The 17,606-nt window shown below is 41.9% G+C and overlaps 1 protein-coding gene across 1 annotated transcript in view; it reads right to left on the reverse strand.

Moving 5' to 3' along the window:
• SUMF1 (sulfatase modifying factor 1) overlaps positions 1-13,090 on the reverse strand; it is a 31,158-nt gene extending 18,068 nt beyond the window's left edge. The window contains exons 1-2 of the mRNA XM_010284293.1: positions 12,917-13,090; positions 10,603-10,677 (exon numbers count right to left, since the gene is read on the reverse strand). Coding sequence (XP_010282595.1) covers positions 10,603-10,677; positions 12,917-13,090 — 249 coding nt within the window. The remainder of the gene's footprint in view (positions 1-10,602; positions 10,678-12,916) is intronic.
• Between the last annotated feature and the right edge of the window lie 4,516 nt (positions 13,091-17,606).

The raw sequence follows: 17,606 nt of genomic DNA on the forward strand, positions 1-17,606 counted from the left end.
CAAGCTTGCAGACAAAATACTGTGCAACAATGCATCAAGTACTTCTCTCCAACCAAAAGTCTCAAACTTAGTTCTACAATGCCAAGGAACTATTCCTGGGATATATTCATTAAGGATTTCTCTATTAAGCTTACTTCAAAGCTGAGAAGGTCAGTGCACAGCACATTTAACTATTCTATTCTGATTCACATTCACTTAGAAATACTTATCTTAATAATGGGTCCTTTCAGAAAATCAAGGCAAAAAAAGAACACTTATGCTAACCATCAGTAGTGGGAGGTTCTTCCAGCATCTTGAGTGCTTGTTTCTTAAATACTCCTATTACAGAGATAATTTCCATAATGCACAAAAAATCAAAGTAAACAGGCCTCCAATGTTTTAAGAGTTAAACAACCTCCCAGCTGGCTAGCCCTAGACTTAGATCCAGATGCTGCTCTAATGCTGCCCTGTAGAACAACCTTGCGACTTCTGCCACCTCTGCTGCCCCTCAGCTTTCCCCACTCAAGAAGCAGAATATTTACATGTCTTCACCATTCTGTTAAACCAACTTCGTAGAAATTGTGCCCAGACACATTATCCTTTAACTCACCAAATCCTTCACAGGAAAAGTCCAAAAGTAAAGGTCACTGAAAGCTGGTACTCAGGAGACAGAGCATCAACCTGGTCCAACTATTTTAAGAACAACTTCTAGGAGGAAGCTGCATCCTTCAACAGTGATGAACATCTAACACGTAATTACATGTATGTGAAAGAAAAAAAAAAAACTACGACAAACGTAAGTTAGATAAAGAAACACCAAAACTCTGATCCAAACTACACGTCAGATCCCTCATTTGAGGGTTTCAGTAGGAAAGTAAGTAGTAGTGCCTAAGAAATAGAAGTGCTGCTAATACACAAAGACATATGATCTTGTTTTTAAAGCATCTGATCAATCCATGCTATAAAAGCTCCCATGAGAGCTTTTCACTCTACTCCCATCATCCCATACAGATTTTGCCTAAAGCATACGTCTGGGTACCTTACCTAAAAGCTCACTGTAAATCAGTAACAACCCTGGACTAAAGCTACAGCGTTGTTGGCCTAAGCTCAGCTGAAGAGCCCACAGCTCTTTGCGAGCTCTACGCAAGAGCGCTGGAACCCCTAAATGTGCCGCAGGACTCCTCCAGGCGGAGAAGGCATCCACATGCAGCCGTTTTTGACACTCTCTCTTCCAAAGCCAGTGAAGAGAAGACATCGGTATTAACTACAAAAGAAATAAAGCTGTTCTCAGCAGCTTGCTGATGACTGAGACGTTCTGTCCACATGCTCTCCATCTAAATGGGACCCTTCAGGCATACTACTAAATAATGACATCTCTTAAAGATCCTGCTTTCCGATCTCCCTAGCATGACAAGCACATAAATCTACACCAGAAACCACATAAGTCTGGCTCAGTGTCTAACAAAGCCAAGAACATTCTCCCCACAAGCAGAGCCCTCACCCTTTTCAAAAAAAGGATGAGAGGTATTTAACCTCTTACTAGAAACTACAGCTGTTACTGAGCTTTCAAACCCAAAGATGGTATCTTCATTCAGAGAGATACTCAGCTCAACTCTCCTAGCACTAAAGCCTTGGAATGACCACACTCCTAAACAGATATTACCGTAAATAGGCTTAAAACTAGTCTGATTTAACCAGTTCCTTGCATATTTTGAGCTTTAACCTTTAATCTATACTCAAGATAGGACAGACATCCAAAGTTAGAATTTTCCAGCTCTTTAAAGAAGATAAGAGAGCCTCAGTACCATTTGCTAAAGGTTCTCCATGAATCTGAGAGACGAAAAGTAAGATTTCATCCCGATATGTTTCTAAGCACAACACATTTTTATAAATTAAAAATCTCTGCAGGAGACCGCAAAGACTTACACGCTAGACGACTTGAATTTTGGAAAACATTTTTGTTATGCAAAAGAAAAAGCAGATGCTTTCAATCAGAATGGTTTATTTTAAACAGAGAAAAATAAAGTCTCTCCGCATGAGAGCACTATGTGTGCACATCTTCTGTTTCTGCCTCTGCTGACCCGACCACCAAATGGCTGCCAGTCTTTGCGGAACACCCAGATCTTTAGAGGAGTTACACATACAGTACTAGGACAGTGATAACGGTGATAGACGACGTAGAGCCTTCAATAATTAATTGGAAACTAATCTAAGTCAGCCACTGGCACCAGTGAGCATGCACCAAGATGCTCCTTCCGAAAGAGGAACTCATGTACCTGAAATACAAAGTCCTTTCAAAAAACTTCTCAGAAGTCTTTAAAGCTTTTAATTGCTCTAAATCAAATTAGCAGAAGAGCTAATTAGACAGAGCTATTACAACACCACAGTTAATACAGCAAAGCCCTCCCTTGCCACTAATGAGCTTAGTTACTTTCATAATGCTTAGCATTCTCATGCTTCACTCCGAAACATGTGTTCCGCAGGCTGGCAGCAGCTTCATTCCGTAAAAATAGCAGCATATGCTGCTGAGTGGATCCCTAAGAGGTACCGAACTAGAGGACACCACCTCCTTCCTTCTGGTTAACTCTTCACAGCACAGCCTATCACCCGTAACAGACCTGCTTAAAGATAACTGCCCCGCAGACACGACACCACTGCCTCCATCTACAAGGAAATGCAGCTCTAGGAGCAAAGCACATTTCGGAGGTGGAGAAGCTGAGTGCTCGTTTTGGTCCGATCCAGCTGAAAACTTGGATTATCCAGCACTCTGTCGCAGGATTAAACTTTAAGAACTCACTGTTCCACTTGTCAGGGAGTCGTAGCGCTGTTAAGAGAAGAGAACGTGATATGATAACACCGGGAAGATGCACTAACAGTTAATTCTGACCTGCAAGTTTTCCACTCAAAAGAAGCAATTTGCAGAACTGAAGCCTGTGCTCCCACTATCAGCCTGCATAAAATTCAAAGTTTCAAGTATTCAATTTTCTTTTCAAGGTAGGCTAGGATATCCTAACTTTAATTGCTCCATTAACTCGTGATTTCAAGACTGTTAGACTACTTCACATTTATCTTGAAGAAAATTTCCTCCTAGATATACATAAAAAAACCGATGGGGGAACATCAGGAAAGTCAGTTGCAGCAGCATTACACCATTACCGGTACTGCAAAAGCCGTAGTCGAATACCCTTAAAAACACACCCAAAAAGACCCAAAAAAGCCAGCCAATAACCATGAAACCATGTGTATTAGCCTTGTACCTAACATGGCACTGGCTGTGTTCGGAAATAACAACCCCCACTTTAGCCCCAAATTTCACATTCAAATCACATTTATGTATTAGAAAAATTACCAAAAATAAGCTCTACTGAGTAGCTAATCTTGACTCTAATTCCATTTCTAACATGCACCAAGTCACTTGAAATGACAAAGGTGTAAACTTTATCCTTAAATCAGGCCCATAAGATAATGAGAAATTCCTACTGTTGTCCAGACGTGTAGCACCAAACATCTTTTTGATGTGCTACAGCACTATAAAGCTATTTTAATATAATAAGGCCTGCATACACTAGGTAAAGATAAACATTTGAAAGAAACAGAAGTTACTGCAGAGTAAGAGCTTTAGCAATTTAGGAATCAACTGTCTGAAAAGAGATTTTCTGAGTGAAAAGTAGTCTAAGTGTGGAAACCACTTCAAAAATAGTTTATTAAGCAGTGGGTTCTTCAAGACAGATACGTGCACTGCCGTTTCAGAAGCCGAGTTAATAAGTTACCGCGTGTTTGAACGCGGTGTTGAGCACTGTACATCTTGAGTTTGCAAAAGCATCCTCTTGGCTGCAAAAGCAATGTGTGCACAGGCTGGAAGCACTGAAGTTATGAAGCATTATCTCTGGGAAATACACCCAGTGGTCTGGACACCCTCATTGCCAGCATTGACAGGACGTGAGAAAAAAATCAGTTATTAGGTGAAGAATGTAATTTTTGGATGGGGTTTTATTTCATCCATGTAAGGCAGATGCACATAAATCTCCATCAATTTTTCCTCCTCTCAGCCATATCCTAAACCCTGAGCAGGTGATGAATGAACTACCGCAGAAAGAGGCAGGCAGGAAATAGAACATTTTTAGCCCCGCTTTAAAGTTGTAGTTTGTACTTATATGGACTGATATTACTGGTAACTCCCAGTGAGAGATGCTTCCTGCACATCGCTCTTTACCCCAACAGTGGGAGTAAGCATAAGAAGATAAGAAATAAAAACAATTACTGCGCAACAGATGAGCCACTGTCATTGTCCCCCGCCTGCGGCTCCGCTCCTCCTTGTCATCGGCACACAGAGAACGGCCGAGCCCGCCCGACTTCTGCGCGGCGCCTCACACCCGCAGCCAGGGGCTGGTGTTTAAGGCGAAACAGCCGTAACCGAGGCCGCGAGACGTGGCCATGTAGGCAGCGTGGCCGCGACGGCCGCTGCAAGGCGCAAGGCAAAGAGCGGAGCGCTCTCGGGCTTGCCACAGCGGCTGCGTAAGGGAGCCACAAGCCACAGACACAGCTGTAATTCCTGTTTGTACTTGAAGATACTCCGCAGAGAAGAACAAATCTTCCGTGATTATGTACATAAACTGAAACGTGATTGTCAAATTCTCCGCCAAATCAGTAATTAAACACACTGAAACCGCTTAGAAGTAGACAGTTGAGTATTTTTTCCAGAAGATAGCTAACACTTGATGTTGCCAGCTTCTGCAATGCTACTCTAAGTCTCATGCTATTTATTACATCAATTAAAAGTCCCAGCTCCCCAAAAGCTCTAATTACAGAAGAATCTGTTTTCATTCTCCTTTTCTAAGGTTTCTAGCCTCCCTCATTAGCTCAGAAATGAAAGCAGTACAGCGTTTCCTTTAATATTGAATATTGATATTGTTTGCCTTAAGTCCCAATATGTTAAAGTAGTTTGAAATTGCAGTACTACAAAAAGAAAAGGCAGCAGCTTTATAGAATAAGAACAAATACATTCCAAGTCATCAGTTAGAGAAAAGATTTCAGACGTAATTGGAAACTAGCACTTCACTTTTAGGAAGGGACCTTTTCCTTCGCGTAAGAGAAGGTCATTCAATCTCATTCAAACAGTGTAATACTTCACAGCTATGTCAATCCTCCAAGAAAAATAACCAAAAATATTTGATGCTAAAATCCAGTAAGATTCATTAAGTGCAAGTTTTGGAATCCAAAGAAGCTTCTTTTGAAGAACTGATATTCCTGGTGAGTTCAGTCTCTGGAAGGCTATTTTTCAGCCAACATTTAAAGCTGCACTCAAGCTAGTCATTTTTTCCAATTACCAAATAAGTATGAGCTTTAAGAAAACGAGGCATGCACAGATATATCTACAGCCTGAGGCACAAGCAGTGCTCCGCTTTAAAGTTGTAGTCTATACTGATAAATATGGACTGATATTACTGGTAACTCCCAGTGAGAGATGCTTCCTGCACATGGCTCTTTACCCCAACAGTGGGAGTACAGCATAAGAAGATAAGAGACGAACAGTGCAATAGCTCCATCTTCCCAAGTCCTTACGGGGACAGCTGAAGCATTGGGGTCTACAATAAATGGGCTCACCCACCTCTTCCTTTGATTTCAGTTTCCTCTCTGAAAGGCCCCTGAAAAAGCAACAGCCAAGTGTGGTAGAGAAAAAAATTACCCTTAAAGTAGCAATAAGCGTATTCATCAACTTCTGCTTATGCATCCCATGTATGTTGACACTTTAACAGTATCAGACAAACCATGCAATAACCTACCTGCTCCCCGCAAGCCACAGGTAAGGAAGTTACTGCATGCTGCCAGAGGGTACATTCTCCACAGTAACCGCTGCGAACACCAGCACTGCCATCCTACCTGCACATGTTGCTCATTTCCTTAAGAATTTGAAACACTCATTTGAAACGCATCCTGTTTTCAGTTTTTAGAACAGGGCTATGCCATTTGAGTTTCAGGCTAGAGGCACTGCTATAAATAGGTGAATTGCACATCTCAAGACCACCGCGGTGGTTTCCATGCAAACAGGGATGAAAGTAGTACCCAGTAGTTCTAGACTGGCCAGAACTCCTTAGAAATATTTGCTCAGGTCTGCCAGTGAACCAATTTCATCGCATTCTCACACCAAAGATTCAATACCTCCTAAAGACAAGTGAAGTCCACAGATTTGTATGCTTTCAGTCTCTGAACTGCAGAATTTATCTTCCACAAGCCAAGAATTAAAGTGTTCCCGCGGCTCTCCAGCGCACACGTCTGTACTCCAGTCTGGGTAAGTGCTATCCTGTTTACCTTTTTCACGGTAGCTGCACAGCAAGCGAAACTCTTGCAGTTATTTGCAAGAGCTCTCAAATCCGTTCCCTGGCAAGCGCGCCTCGGTACCTTCTCATTTCGCAGACACAATCCCCATGCTTTTTGCCCTAGGATACATTAAAACACCATATAAATGGCATTTCACAACGCCATGGAATAATAGCACTGGGCACGCATTTCCCCCTCTCTACTTCCCCCTTAAGAGCAGGAAAACAGTTTAGTCATAAAATAATAGCAAAGCCTCTACATTTTGAGCTTTTTTCATTTCCCCAAATTCTCTCAAAAGAGAAAGAAAGAAAAAAAAATAATCTAAGAGTGCCAAGCTATTGCTAATTCTAGGCTGCGTTTTATCTATGACACCTAAACCAAAGGCCAGGAACCCAAGCAAGGCCATAGCTTAATAGCTCTAATAGATGCAGGAATTAGTAGTTGGTTTTAATCTGCTAGCCTGAGAACTGATTTTAATACGTGAAGCAATCAAAACTTGTTAAGCCCACACAAAACATTTTGGCTTCAAAGGACCTTCCACCCTCGCCCTAGAAAATCCTTTTCTGTTTGAAAAAGTCCTCGCCAATTCTATCCGAAACACCCTCATCTGTCAGAGTGCTAAATTTTCGCTCTCTGCCATGTTACCACCGCAAACTTGGAGGCCAAAACTAAAACTTGAGTTCCCAGAAATATAGAACAATTCAATTATTGGCTGCTACACCCCTTTTTACTGCTTCCCTTCCAGAGGAGGGTTAGGTCCAACCTACATTCCTGTAGCAGTGGCTATCTGGGAGACCACCTCACCTCCAGGAAATGCACACCCAAAGCTCCAACAATTATTCTACGTGCTCAGCTGGTTTGCTCCTGCATTAGCTTTCACCAGCCCCACCTCTGTTCTAATTTAGCTGTCTGCTTCCCTTGAGGGCCTATGATAAATTTGTCTGGTTTAAGAACTAGAGAAGCCGAAGTGGCCAAACAGAGCAAAACTCCCAGATACTACCAAACAGACATCTGCACCTCATTATTTATAGGAGCTGTTATATACCATTTGGTTCAATATATTCACTTCCACCTTTCCCCAATTTTTTCTACTGCGTGTGAAATACTACTTGCAAAATACACATTCCTGTTGCTCTTCCCCTATATTCCCATCTGCATGTAGCACCCCTGTGTTTCAACTGGAGACAAGCCTTACCAAAACACACCTGAGCCACTAAAGCAAAGTAAAAATACAGTCCTTTCTCCCATCAATTTGGAGGAGGGATTTTCAGTACCAGCAACACAACAACGTTTATATCTTATTTCTGCTTTTCATGGCAATAGTTATGATTCAAGAAGGTACATACCACAAGCTAAAATACTAATTGACTAAGGTATACATTGAGAAAAAAGCCTTGATCTTCTCTACTGCTGACTCTTACAATTTGCTGATGCAAATCAACTTCATATAACTTACACTTTTTCTCATTACATTTGAACGGTTACACTGCAGTAGCCAAGTTAAAAAAAAAAAGTGAGCATCTTTTACAAGTAATTGAGTAGTATTAGACTCCTTTCAGCATTCTTCCCCAGCAGACACTAGTAGAATTTAAATATTTTGGGCAATGTAACAAGAAACTAACTTTTATTTTCCATTGTTTAATTTAAGCTTGCAGATCCCTAGGAAGAATTTGCTTTTGCAGAACCCTTAAAGTCCCTGCTCCATAGCTGGGATGCTTCTGCATTTTAGCATTAAGTTCCTTGCAAGTTGTCTATAGAAACTTATTACTTGAAAGCACAATCTGCATTAGCAGTTTTCTGTATTTTATTAGTTTCAATTATCTGTGATAAGCATGGCCTACACAGAATCCAGTTGTCTGAGAAGCAGTCTGACTACATTATACCCTAACACCACATCCCCACGGCTGATGCTTCCCTTCCCTGCAACTGAAAGATGCTTGCATGTTCTGGTCTACGAATTGCACTGTCCCAAAACCCAAAAACCCTCAAAACAACTAAGGTCTGCACAGTACTCTCAACATTTCTGACCTCTCACAGAAAACACATACTATAACAACAAAAAGACATAGTTTTGAGAGGCACAAGCATATACAGATAGAATTCTAAGCTGTATCTTCAGACGTAAGAGTTACCTTTCCAGCTCCACCACTGAGCTGCCTTCTGACACCTTCTTGCAGAAGGAACTTCCTTGCTGAAAGTTGGATTTTATGGTATGTTGCTGGTGAGGGGGCAAGCAGAAAGGAGGAAGAAAAGCAGCTTCTAGTTTCTTTTTCACCTCCTCACAGTATTGCAGTGTTTTAGAACACAAAGTTGACCACAGCATCAGAATAAAGTCAAGTGCCAAACTACAAGGCAGGCAGTCACTATTCTCCAGGTAACTTTACCCAAATAATTAGTACAATCTTTCTCTGTCTCTATTCCGGCAATGATCTGCATGCTAGCAACTTGCAAAATGCCCTAATAATAAATGACCTGAAAACATAGCAAAAGGACAATCTCCTGAAGTTTACTTTTAACAAATAGAGCAAACCTTCGTAGAGCAGCAGCTAAAGAGACCAGTTTGGGCTCCATTCCAGCTCTCTGGCATAATACTTGTTCTGTTAGCATTACAGCCAGCACTTTAAAATTTGGCTGACACACCCAGGAAAGTGGCTCCCAATATTGTGTACGTGTTTACACAAATAGCCAAGACTGAGCTCACAGCAGCATTCTTACAGTTTGTTTTCCTTAAAACAGGGAGCCCGATTCAGGGGTTTCTGCATCACAGAACTCAGACAGGAAAAAGAATTTCTCTAATACTTACAGTGGAATTTTCTGTTGTGAAGATGGGATGAACCCATCTGCATTTATTTTACTTTCAAAGAAAAAGTTGTGCTCCTCTATAGGTGCAGTTTCACTTCACACTTACTTATATCTAACTGAACTATTGCAAAAGATGCCATTTCAGTCCTGCTGCTACCTTATCCCTGCCTTGCGTACATCCTGCTTCCCTGTGTTGATTCAAGCAGTTGCAGAATGAGCCAAGTTAGCTTTGCTGATCCAAAAGAAAATTAACCAGAAAGCCAGACATTCCCATCCACAGTAAATGCAACTTGAAACCACACACCGTCCAGAATTGCCACATTACGCGCATCAGAACGTTTCATTTCTAAGGCCTTCTTAAAGGTACTGGACAAGAGATCTGGAAACAGCAATGTGTTCATCAGACCTGAGGATAATTCTGATGGGAAGGGACCTCAGGAGATCATCTTGTCCAAACTTCTACTCAAAGCAGATAAATTCATCCAGGAGATGACAAGACGTAATCTACTTACTATCAGGAGCTGTAAAGGTTAAGTGACCTGTTAAGGTTAAGGAGGAGGTAAATGAAGCTTAAGAAAGGCTCAGCAACACATTCACAACAGAAAAAGGGGAAGAGGGGGCAGGGATGCTTGGCTACCCAACTTTATTTTTTTAAAAAAACAATATTCACTTCCACTCAACAGGAGTACTTGATCAGCTCTAGTTTAATCAGCACTGCACCTACCAGGATCACTATGCTGCTCTAGCAAGATGAAGAGAACTGAAAAAACAGGAAGGCGTACACAATCTGTATCTACAGAGATGCAGGGAGCACAGTAAATTCAAGACTCCTTATTCTATTGCAAATGTTGCAAATGGCTTATCAACTCAGATCTGCCATAGAAATGGCACTTCTTTGGAATATTTGCCTGTAGTTAACCTAGAAAACACACTCGTGCCAGCCTTGCTATCATATCAGATACACAGATTATCCCCATTTTCTTAAACTGGTAGGATCTGGGATTTACACACTGTCTTTGGACATAAGACTGCATTGGCAGAGCGTGCCAGTCCCTTGTACATATGCTCTTGGAGCCTGAAGCACTCCTGTTCTTTGTCCACACAGCACATCACTCGGTAGAGCCACTACTGACATTTGAATTTCCAAATCATCACTGCGTTACACATAATGCAAATAAACAGCCTTATATCGGCACCACTTACTACAGTCTTAAATAGCTCTCATTTAGGAGGCAAAAAAGACAAGAAGGGGTTGATACTGACTTTTGCTTATCAGGAGCAGATTGTTTTTTATTGTTTGTTTAAAAAAAAAAGAGAACAGAATAGAACTGTAAATCCTCCAGACTTGAGGGAGTCTATTATTCTAGGCCAAACACTCCTCCATAAACCCCATTTTTGTACCTGGCTTTGGGAACGTCACATAATTTAGGTATTACTGCCACAACTGCTAACACATCTACCCCAGTGATTGCTGGGTGAGCTTCACCCTGCTGTGTTACTCACTGCCTGGTGGATGTCAGCCTTCACTTCTTCACTCAGCATTCCCTCAAACACAAAGGAATCACCGAATTTCTCTGCCTATAGAAAGAACAAAAGATTCAACCATATTATCAAATGAATGTTGTTCTTAAAATGCCACTCACATTTACAGCTTTATCTTATCAAGGATAAGGAAATTCTAATAGCAATTTTGAGTTCTCTGTCAAGGAAGCTATTTTGGAACAGAAGAGAAAGCGTTTTATCTCTGGATGTCATCGTACTTCAACAGCCACTGGACAGATGGCAGCTCGCAGCTTCTGCAAATGTTTTTACTTCTGTTAATTAAAAATGCTGTTCCAATTGCCCCAACTGCTTTAAAATGCTGCGACCAATGATCTAACATTCAAAGGCGTATTTCATTCCTCTTAGTTTTCCTTTGGGAATCACAGTAAAAGACTCCAGCCTTGTCAGTTACTGCTCCTTCATCATCACTAGCACCATGCTTTAAAGTGCTGTCACAACAACAAGAGAAGACTTAAAAGTAACCTAATCGTTGCATCTAACTTTATGTAAAGCCAAAAGAAACAAAAAATACAAATCATTTCAATGAATCATAGTTCATAAAAAACATAGGGTTTTTTCCCTTGGTAAGCTAAGGGAATTGATATCCTAGGGAAGTCAAAACATGTTATCAGAATTCAACACATTTGCCCTTCTCAATTTCTGCATTTTATTCTGCATTCAAAGACTGAGAAGGATCACCATAAGCTGCTTCTGCGTACTCAGAAGCCTTCAAGAAACAGTTTGAAAGAAGGATCCCACTCACCACCCAAATTGCAAGAAGTTTTAGCATATGACCAAAATCCTTATACATTTAGTTTCAGAAAGGAAAGAGGAAAGAAACTTATTTTTTTTCCTCTCCTGCCCAATCTGAAAGACCCACACACAGGCAAACAAGTTATCAAAGGAAGGACCCCAGATTTCAGTCTGAGCGCCTCCATCAAGGGCTTTTTAAGTTGGAACCAAAAATATTTTCTTTTTTAACAGCAAGATAGCTGTACGTCTGCAGGTTTTGTTTCTTCAGCTTTCTATTTACTTTCAGGTTTAATTTGCCACTGGAGTTCAGTCTAGTCCCTAATAAAAGAAAAACAAGAAGTAGGTTGGCTCTGTTTATGCGCAGTAATGTAGACATTATTTAAATACACAAAAACATGCTCAGCTGCATCCCAAAAAAACCCCTGCAGAATCACTGCTGTTTATTCTAACTCTGAACTTATTTTTCCAAAGCCAGCGTAAAAAGGGGCCCCATGTGAGGTAAGGGAGAAGTGGAGCACCCAACTACACCAGCTGAGCCATGAAGCACTGTCTGAAACGGACTCCATCTGATGCAGTGCTATAGTCAAATGCCACTGCACATGTGCTCATTCCAGAAGCCGTTTCCAACAAGCTCTGTTCAAACTCAAAATTGTTAAGCAATCTTTTTCCATAATTACCGAGCTAAGAACCTAAAAACAGAAATAGTGCTGCAGATAAAAGAAGCCCTTCATTCAACCAGAGGATCCTGTCTTCCTAACGAGAACCAGTTTATCAAGTGAATTTAGCAAAATGCCTCCTTTGAGACCTGATCATTACCAAGGCTTTTATTTGCCTAAAATGGTCTGTCAGGGTTTTATAAAAGTTGTGTAGGAACAGTCAACTGTCAGGAAAGATCAGAGCCTCAAGCACAGGTACCTTCTTTCTTGAAAAAAAAGTAACATATTCTTTCTTATTCCATTATTCCCACAAAACTATTATTATACTTGCTATTATATCTTCTTTAGACAGCAGGGCTTCCTATTGCTCAGCTCATTTGCAGAGAGCTGCACTGAACGAGCCTGCAGAGTCCTCAGCTATCACAGTTTTTTAAAATCCCTTCTCCCCTGTTCCTCTACAATAAGGAAGATCTAACAACATAGTCGTACTGGCACAAATATGTCCTAGGACGCAAGGGTCAAAAAAACCCAAACAAACAAATACCAAAAAGCCCTGCATAGACATCTTCAGCCATCCATTAGCTTCACCCAGGCTGCCTCAGTCATACTGCAGGGAAGATACTTAGTCAGATATCAAGACACTTACTAAATGTAAGAGTACACATTCATGCCCTTTCCGACCCCCGGGCAGCAAGGCAAGACAACTTCATCTCTCCACTATTTACAGCAGAAATATTCTACTACGCAAATCCCAAGCAAGTATTGTGATGTCCTTCAAAAAACCCCAATAAAAAACCCTAACTTTTTTAACGGGGTTTGCCAACACAAAGAAAGATGACAGGAGTCTGTGTATCTTTCCGCCTTACCTCAGTAACGTACCCAGTAGAATTCACAAATCTCTCAAACTCCTCATTGCTGACCTCATACTGATCCATGTAGAAACTGTTAACATGGACTTTTCTGGCAGGCCATTCTCCATCTTGCCGTATTTCAGGCTCATCAGTGCCCATTGTGAACACTCCTCCTGGAATAGCGACCATCTGTGGAGAAAACACCACCCAAAAGATGATAAAAATGAAAGACCAAAAAGTCTCTTATCGGTCTTACTCCTCCTCCACCCCATCTTTGGAGGTGCTTTTGCTTTGAACAGCTTTTCACTGACAAGAACAGCACAATAAAATGGCAACAGCGGCATCTTAATCACAACCTGTTTGGAAAAAATAGCAAGCAGAACTTAAATTGAGAACAAAAACACCATTTGCAGCTCTTTCTACATGAAGCCTGGGTAATTCAGAGTTTTTACTGAAAAACCTACTTATTTTTTCTAATGAGGAGAAACACGTTCCCCTACTGTACCTAAGAGTCAAGAAACAAACCAAAGTCCTTCCTACTCATTTTTAGATGAGGAATTCTGGCATGCCACTCTATTCCTAGGAATGCTCAATGCATCCATTTTAAATCTGGAGATTTTGAAACTGTACAGTGCTCTTTTGTCGACAAGCCTATGCTTGTTTGCATACTAACTACACATGGGGTTTAATTTAATAACGGGCACGCGCAGCATTTCCTTACCAAGTCTGCCACTAACTGGCAGGTAGACACAGCACGTGCAGGTCTGTGTGCCAGAGATGGGACAAACTTTCAAGTCAGTTGTATTGCACTCTTCTGGAAGACTGGCCTTGGGCAAGAGCTTCAAGCTTCAGAAGTGAAGGATGAGTGACAGAATAACGTTTTAGCTATTTCAATAAGATGTTTTCCCTTTAAGGTCTCAGCCAGTTTCCAGAGAAACAAACCGCATTTTCCTTCAGCTTTAGTGTGGGCTCTTACCAGGAGGACAACGGACTCTGAGGTCTTGTCATGCCTCATCAGATGTTTCCTGAGAGCCCTCTAAAGACCACAGACTGAGCAACACACTCCTCACCCAAAAAACAAGAGCATCCATGATCCCTACTTGGAAGCTTGTGCTGGAACGAAGAATGACAGCTCAGGCTGAATTAAAAACTTGCCAATGGGCAGATGATGTTTCAAGGACTGACTACCCAAGACCTAGCTTCCCAAGAAGTTACCCAACTCACCAATGGATGAAAGAATTGGGGAAGAAAACTCCTTTTCAGTATTCCTGAGCTACCTTCACCTCCTAACCCACATCGAATGCAGCCACCTCATTCCTCCTCTGGCAACGGTCAGAGGCTTGCGAGTGGGTGAGCCCCAAAAAAGCCAGCACTGACATACACATCCACTGTGGAAAATAATCTGGCATGTCATATGGCACCTGAACATACCCTGGCAGTGACCTGTGATCAACACTACTCTTACAAGGAATCAAGCAGGCAGACCAGTGACAGAACCGAAAATGAGCAAAGCCAGTTCTAAAAGACAGCAGCATTTTTTGTTGCAAGATCCTGATGTTTGGTATGCAGGAAATTCAAGTCTAATGAAAGAAATAATCACTGAGAGAGAAGTTTCCAGAGTAGCATACCTCTAACACTACTCCAGAAGTGTGGTTTAAGTTCTCACCGAAAAAGAAGCCTGGTTTTAGGTGTAGAAGAGTACAAACAAAATTCCATATACATATAGTGGAATAACACAGTACACAACATGTATATTAAAAGCAGACAAGCTGCAGAGGTAGGGTTGTAAAAAACGTGAACTGATGTAACATTATTTAGATGAAGAGGAGGTTTCACAGAACCAAACATGAACTTCGGACTTTGTACATACAGCCTTTTTACAGCACAGTCTAGATTACAAGACCTCGATTCTTCTGTAGTTGGAATTTTGGGGTTTGTTTCCCCCCCCCCCCTTACTTTACAAGATGCTGTTCATCAAGTTGGATGCTTTCACCAAAACAGTTTGTCTGGATGCCCAGACTGACTCATGAACCAGGAAGACAAAAAGAGTCATTAGGTACCTTCCAGCTTCTGGAGTTTACTGTTATTTATATAGTTAAACCACCAGTAGCACACCAGATGATCAGTAAATAAGTTCACATCAGCTATCCAGCACCTCTCCCTATTATTAAGGGAATTTGTAGTGTTTGACATAACCTTACATATCCAACTTCATTGTTCTCCACTACAGACCTCTTCTTTTGCTTGGGTCTCTCCCAGCGACACTTAAAATTTGCACAACTTGCAAAAAGCCTATAAGAAGTGCTACAAATACTTTTTCCTTTGAACTAACCACATTTGAAGCTAGCTGCATCCTCATAACTTTTTCTGCACTAGAAAGAATCTGGGCACTTACAGATTGCCTTTAACTGAATCCATAAAAGGGCTTCAGGATAAATTTACTTGCATTTTTTAGGACTTAGGGAATGACGTGGTACAAAGCTGCACCACATCCTTGCTTCCAATCCCCTTCCAAGCCACTGTAGCTAAAACAACTCCTTGAAGCAGTCTTCAAAGCAAGATTCAGACCTCACTAGTGAGCTGCTGTCTAAAAGCATGTGAAAAATTAACTCTTGCTTTACAGCCTAGCATTCATTTCCAAAACCTGACACATCTCAATAGACTGCCAGCGTATGCTCAGCTAGGAAGTCCAAAGGCTTCCTTATGAACCTGCTGCCTTTGCAGCCCTCTCACACAGTGACAGCTGACGCTTCCGGCACGTCCAACACTGACACCAAGTATTGATTGGGCAGGACTATCCTCCCCCACCAAGGCTCATTTCACAGCTCCATCTCCTGTTTGGAAATTGGACCTTCCTTTGATAGCCAGCTTTATGATCACACCACATGACAGGATGCAAGGCTCAGATGTCTGACAGCACACTTCAGCTGAAAAGAGTGGAATACAACACTAAGTGAGGAATAAATTTTCTGCATAGACATCACATCCAGAAACCACTTTTGTATTGTTAATTAAGCAGCTTTAACATCCAGTTTTACAATACAGCTAGTTAACACTGAGGAACTAATCTCTAATAAATATCAAAGTTGAACTATGGAGGCAGAAATGTGTCAGCCTCCGCTGTCGGATATGTCATTTACTGCATTAAGTGAATTACTGTAATAGACCGTGCAACAATAATTGTGTCTTCACAATATTACTTAGCTAGCGCACGCAGCTCGTTGTCCTCAAAGCTCAACTTCAACAACAGGGACCACATTTGCCTATGATTATACATTCAAGTATAACTATTACAGTAATGGAAAGCAGACTCACCAAAGGACTAGTTCACCATTCCTCTGAGTTGTGGTTGAGGTAGAAGCCAATTTTCCTCTCACTTCCCTTCTGGTAAAAATGTTTTCTAACCAGGCATAATCAAGTTATGTTGTGAACATAGCTTAAAATCCAGCAGCAATTAGTTTTCGTTATCTGCTGTTGAAGTTGGCAGCTGCCTTGCATAAGTTAATAGTCAAATTATTTTTTCACCCTATAGTGAAATGCCAAAATGTATTACATGAAATGTAAATTACTGACACAGTGCCCAAACACAGTATGGATTATTTAATTCACACTCTTTATATATACTGAAATTTCTTAAGCACAGCCTGCAGTAGTAAAGCCATAATTACCACTGTACATCCTTCCCTTTACCTGCTAAGTGTCTGCACAACACAGGCTTTCTCCAAGCTGACATACCTTCCTGGTGTTACAACACCAAGAGGCAATTAGAGAGGCAGCCCCTCACAGTTTTACTATTTGCAAGCCATGTCGCACAAGAACAAGGTCTAAGTCTGCTGTGATATAATTTCGTCTGCCAAGGTTTACAAACACCTTTCATGAAATGAAGCAGCAATCCCTTTTCTAATAACTCAAGATATCTCATCCAGCGAGGCATTTGGTCTCCAGTGATACAACAAGTCTCGGTATCCCTTCGCAGTAGGTACATCAGTCCACTTTAAGCACTGCCTTTGTCAAGAAGGCTCTGGGTGGTGTCTTGCAGAAAAGCGGCAACAATAGAAAGGAATAAGCAGCTAAAGAAACTTTCACTTGAAGAGAACCTGAAAGGACATCAAGATATGGATATGTCAACGATGGCTTTGCTGAAATACACACAAGAGACCTGACGCATCACTCATCGGTGTTTCAATTCCATTGACACCAACCCAGACCTAAAAGAGATGGGTGAGGGGAAGCCAGAGCCACAGCAGTATTGATATTCACAGACTAAGGGACTACACGAACAGAGCTGCCACCTCCCCAGGCTGTGCGGCAACGCAGCCCCGCTCAGGGGAGTGCCGTCGCACACGCACCCGGTGGGAGCCCGCGCAGGGTGTGGGCAGGCCTGCCCAAACAATCCGTCACGACCAACACCTCGAATAGGTTTGTCGCATCTCAACTTTGTAAAGAACGGCAGGAGCGGTTGGGGCGGGCACGCGTGGGGATGCAGGGAAGGCTGTCAGGACACGGGCACCGCTGCCCAGGCCTCTCTCCGTCTTCAGGAGCACCCAAACGGCCCGGGAGAGGCCCAGGCTCTCCCAGCGGGACGGGAGCAATGAAGGACCCGCGCCCAAGCAGAGGCTCTCACGAATTCAGCCAAAGAGGCCTGTGAAGCAACTCTCATTCGAACTTCTACGCAGACACGCGCCCGCCCGGGGCTCCCCGTTAA

This window comes from Phaethon lepturus, unplaced genomic scaffold, assembly GCF_000687285.1.
Source record: "Phaethon lepturus isolate BGI_N335 unplaced genomic scaffold, ASM68728v1 scaffold41993, whole genome shotgun sequence".
NCBI classification, from domain to species: domain Eukaryota; kingdom Metazoa; phylum Chordata; class Aves; order Phaethontiformes; family Phaethontidae; genus Phaethon; species Phaethon lepturus.